Below are 4,694 nucleotides of genomic sequence, written 5' to 3' on the forward strand. Positions count from 1 at the left end.
CTTAAAGTCCCCACGGTATTGCGGTCTATGATGGGTTGCAGCTACCGGCGAAGGAGTTTGGTTAACGAGTCCCAAACTGTTGTCGTGGTCGGGGTCCATCCTTAAGTGGTATAAGAGGACCGACGAGGACCCAGGGTCGGGGTATGCAACAAAGGGTGGGTGTTCGAGGTAGCGGAGGAACATGATTGGCTAGACCTTATACCGGGCCTCACACCATAGGAAGTGTGGACGGGTTGCGCGCCCGGTTGGCACCAAGGTTAAGATCTCTTATGGGTAAAGCAACACACCTCTGCAGAGTGTAAAGAACCGTGACCTGTCACTCCCTGTTCCGGGATATGGAACTGCGAACGCGGCCGGAAAGGAGCTCCATGAAGTTCTAGTAAACCGGTGAAGGCTGACGGACATAGTTCTTCTGAATAAAAGCAACCTTTTGAAGAAATGGTTATGAAAACTTAAACATTTTTCTAACTTAAACATTTTTCAAATTTCATTTTTCTGAAATTTAAACAATTTAAAATCTGCATACTTACTGAAAATATTAGTTTTTTTAAAAATGTCTTTCTGAATATGCAGAATTTCAAAATTTAACGTTCTAAATTAAATCTTAAAGAAAAAAGAAAAAGAAACAAAAAAGAAAACAGAAACAGAAATAGAAATAGAAAAAAAAAAGGGACAGCACCTAACTAACTGGGCCGGCCCGTATCCGCGCGGGGTGTGTGGTGCGCGGTACGCGCCGACCAGGTCGGTGTATAGGAAACGCCCCGGAAACACCCCACGCCCTGTGCGGGTGCGGCGTTTGGTTGCAAAACGTGGCGGACTTGACTTGGCCCGACGCTGCCCAGGGCGCCACGGAAGAAAAGTCTGCCATGTCCCTAACCTCCATCTCCGCCTCTTCTGCTGCCCCCGGTAACGGCGGCGAAGCAGCGCCGCCCTCACCAGTCACCGGCATCAGCGCGCGATGAGGGCTCAACTCCCGCGCGCTCGCGTCGAATCTACCCAGCTTCAAGCGTCCCCCGAGTGCGCCCAAGCCTCTCCCGTTGCTGCCGCCTGCGCTCCAGCCTTCTGCTCAACCTACCTGCGCCATCTGAGTACAGATTACAGGATACTTTCTCTCCCTCTCCCGTGTGTACGCGCGCTCCCTCACAGTGCTCGCAGTCGAGCACCTGGTGACTCGCCATGCCCGCGATCTGCTTCACTTCACAAAATCAGAGGCCGAGCCCCCCACCATCACCCCAGCAACCCACCCCAACTCAGACCATCCTGGCGTCTGCTTCGTATGCTGGTAATGTTGTAAAACCCATAGCCGTAGGGCCTTTTGAGTGCAGTACAATTTAGCGGTAGCATTGCCATATGTTTGGCTTTGGTGATGGCTGCACCATGAGGTTGCCTCACGCCGTCACTACCACATCGCCCTATACCAATAGTCCAATATGAGCGCCACAGCAACCCACATCTTTGCACATGCACCGGGATTCCATTTGTTACATCCACAGACCTCCATTGTGTTGTAATGTGATAATGTCAAAGTCATGTTTAAGCCGATCTATGTTGTCGTGGAAACCGTCTGACTCTTATCAGAAGATACATCACCGGGAGTCAATAATATATTTTAAAAGCATATAGGGACCATAACAGAGTCAGTAATTACAAACTGCTGTTTTCATGGCTAACATTATACTGGGCATTTTATCAAGAGTACATCAAAAGAGTTACAATGTTGTAACTAACACAACTATATTTCTGGTTACAAGCATCACATTTGTATAGTAAATACAACTCTCACTTCAAATATAAACATAAGTCTGGTGTTTAATCGTAACACCTAGGCATTCAATCGAGCTAGTTTTGCTTGAAAAAAGGTAAATGATCACGTAGAATGCTAGCTTCGACCAATAGCTTGAAGTAGCCTTGGTATCGGGGGCATTCTGATATCAACTAGACCCTCGAGAATCTGAACCACCTCTCCCATTGTTGGTCGATCAAACTCCTTATCTTGGATGCACCAACATGCAACCTTGCAAACCAGCTCAGCCTCATCCAGATTGACACCACCCTGTAATTTGTTATCTAGCAAACTCTCCACATCTCCTTCAAGAAGCTTATGTGTGGCATGCACAGGGAAATAAACATCAAGGTTGCCACCACTAGAAGATGGTGCACACGAGTTCCTTCTTCCAGATATCATTTCCAGCAACACCATCCCATAGCTATAAACATCAACTTTTGGTGTAATAGGAACGCCAGTAATCCATTCAGGTGCAAGGTACCCTGCAGTTCCTCTAATTGTAGTCAAGACTCGGCTGTAATCCCTTCCTAAAAGCTTTGCCATCCCAAAGTCTGCAATTTTCGGGTGGAATGAAGCATCAAGAAGTATGTTTTCTGGCTTAATATCACAGTGTATGATGCAGTCTCGACAGCTCTCATGCAAGTAGGCTAACCCTCTAGCAACTCCCAGGGCTATCTTATAACGAGCAGTCCAATTCAACATCATAGGATTGGTTCGAAATAGATGGATATCAAGAGACCGGTTTGACATGTGTTCATAAACAAGCAACCTCCTAGAACCCTCACAACAGAAACCAACAAGCTTAACTAAATTGATGTGCTGAACGGCTCCAATCGAGCTCACTTCTGTTCTGAATTGCTTCTCTCCTTGATAAGCACCATCAAGCCTCTTCACTGCTATGGAAACTGAATCATTTATGAACCCCTTGAATACAGAACCAAAACTGCCTTTCCCCAACTTATCTGTGAAATTTTTCGTTGCACGGTGTAAATCAGTGTATCGAAATACAATGATTCCATTACAACCTTGAGCATCATGCACTACGTGGACAGACCTCTTCTGTTTGTTGCTCCAAAACATTAGTAGGAGGATGAGTGCGAATAAGCCGAGGGCAGAAACACCTGTACCAACTGCAACTTCAATAAGGATCCCTTTTCTCTTGTTTTTCAAACTTTGGATATCTTTAGCAGAAAGGCGAAGGTAAAGAGTTTCTCCGTTTGCATTGATACTGACACCACACTGTACCTGTCTTATGTTGAGCAATTCATTATGCCAGATGGAACATCCATTGGTGCTAAAGGAATACGCGGTGCAAGAGCAATTATTCAGGCAAAATTGTTTGCACTCACTCTTGCTTTTAGCAGCCTCTCCTATTGTGGCATTGTGGGGCAACATAACACATGATACGGAGTAGAAGTTGTCTGTGGTATGTGTTGTGCTTTTGTTGCTACTGCAGTCTAATGGAGTATTTCTCGAGCACCCACCAGTTCGATCTTCTACCTCCCAGTCCTTACGGGATGTGATGGTGAAGCCCTTCATACACTTGCAATCTAGAAGTGAATTATCACTGCAAATTGTGAAAGGTCCACAAACCGCATAGACGTCACATGGAGTTCTTGGTTTGGCGAAGACCATTTGCCAATCCTTTGAGCCCTCGAACCAAACGAACACCTTTAATTGACCGGAGACATCAATTACATGACGAGTAACCGCTTTTTCATTTAGTAAGCTATATGTGTAGTACCTCTCATGGATATTATTGACAAATTTTGAAATCCATCTAACATTTCGTGCCATCTCTGGAACCAAGGCAAAGGATTTGCCATCCCATGCACCACTGGACCAATATGGTACAGAGTGGCCCAGTCGTGCAAGCAATAACTGGTCAACACCACTAGGGTCTAACTCATAGCAATACACACCGGTAGCTGGGTCGACCAAGTTCTTCCAAGAAACAATACGGCGGTTCAGGCCAGTGACCTTGTCCCATCCAAGCTCTGCCTCTGGGAAAAATGTATCTGTTGGCTGATCAAAACTCTGCCACAAAAATTCTGATGAATTTGAAGAGTTAGACAGAATGAGATTTCCACTATTTAACAGCACAGCAGTGGTGCTATTTCTTTTGATGTTTGCTTGTGTTGACCAGATGATGAACTTGGTAGACCGGTTTAAGATGACAAGGTTGCCATCCTGGGATATTGTGAGCTCCAATGAGGTGGTGTTCTTGATTGGCTTGTCTCTATTTGCAACCCATGCAGAAGTAAATTTTGGGACTGTATTGAACCATATGCCGAGGTACCAGTTGTTCGTGTTTCCAGAGGATTTGCCATTTGTTTCGAAGAAGCCAAGAGCATACCTGCCATTTTTGGAGATGAGCTTGTTGTTGATGCCAAGTGCTTGGCCTGCCAAGATGGTGTCCGTCGCGGCAGAACTTGCTGGGATGCGTAGGTACAAGAGCAAGGTGAAAAGAATGAGGAGAGGCATGATGAACTGAAGAGGAGGCAAGCGTGCGGATGAGGAGGCTGCAAATATAGGATGGGTGCTCGAAAGTCTGGCCATTGCAGTAAATAAGCACACGGTGGAGTCAACAGTCAATTAAAACAGCACAGACTATTTGAATTGACATTTATGCTAGTAGTGGTTATATGATCAACTGCGTCGCATCCACGGAATCACAGAAGGGCAACGATGTAACCTGGTCTTGTTCTGGACTGGGTTTGAGTGGTGTAGAGGAGAGGAGTGAATGAAGATGAACGCGTGGGGCATGAGATCCTAACATTTGGCTACTGGTCCACATCAAGGTATTTACCATCACAACTTCGCAAGCCTGTGAACAGCTCAGGTGCTATCCTGATCATAAGTTGTCATGTTTTAGCTGATTTCTAGAGGTTCATTATATTCACCAAAT

General features: G+C 45.7%; 1 protein-coding gene across 1 annotated transcript; it reads right to left on the reverse strand.

Moving 5' to 3' along the window:
* Positions 1-1,657: 1,657 nt before the first annotated feature.
* Positions 1,658-4,413, reverse strand: LOC127312379 (G-type lectin S-receptor-like serine/threonine-protein kinase At2g19130). Its single transcript, XM_051342910.2, has one exon. The coding sequence runs from the start codon at positions 4,343-4,345 to the stop codon at positions 1,880-1,882; it is 2,466 nt and encodes an 821-aa protein (XP_051198870.1). The 5' UTR covers positions 4,346-4,413; the 3' UTR covers positions 1,658-1,879.
* Between the last annotated feature and the right edge of the window lie 281 nt (positions 4,414-4,694).

The sequence above is a fragment of the Lolium perenne genome, chromosome 7, assembly GCF_019359855.2.
Source record: "Lolium perenne isolate Kyuss_39 chromosome 7, Kyuss_2.0, whole genome shotgun sequence".
NCBI classification, from domain to species: domain Eukaryota; kingdom Viridiplantae; phylum Streptophyta; class Magnoliopsida; order Poales; family Poaceae; genus Lolium; species Lolium perenne.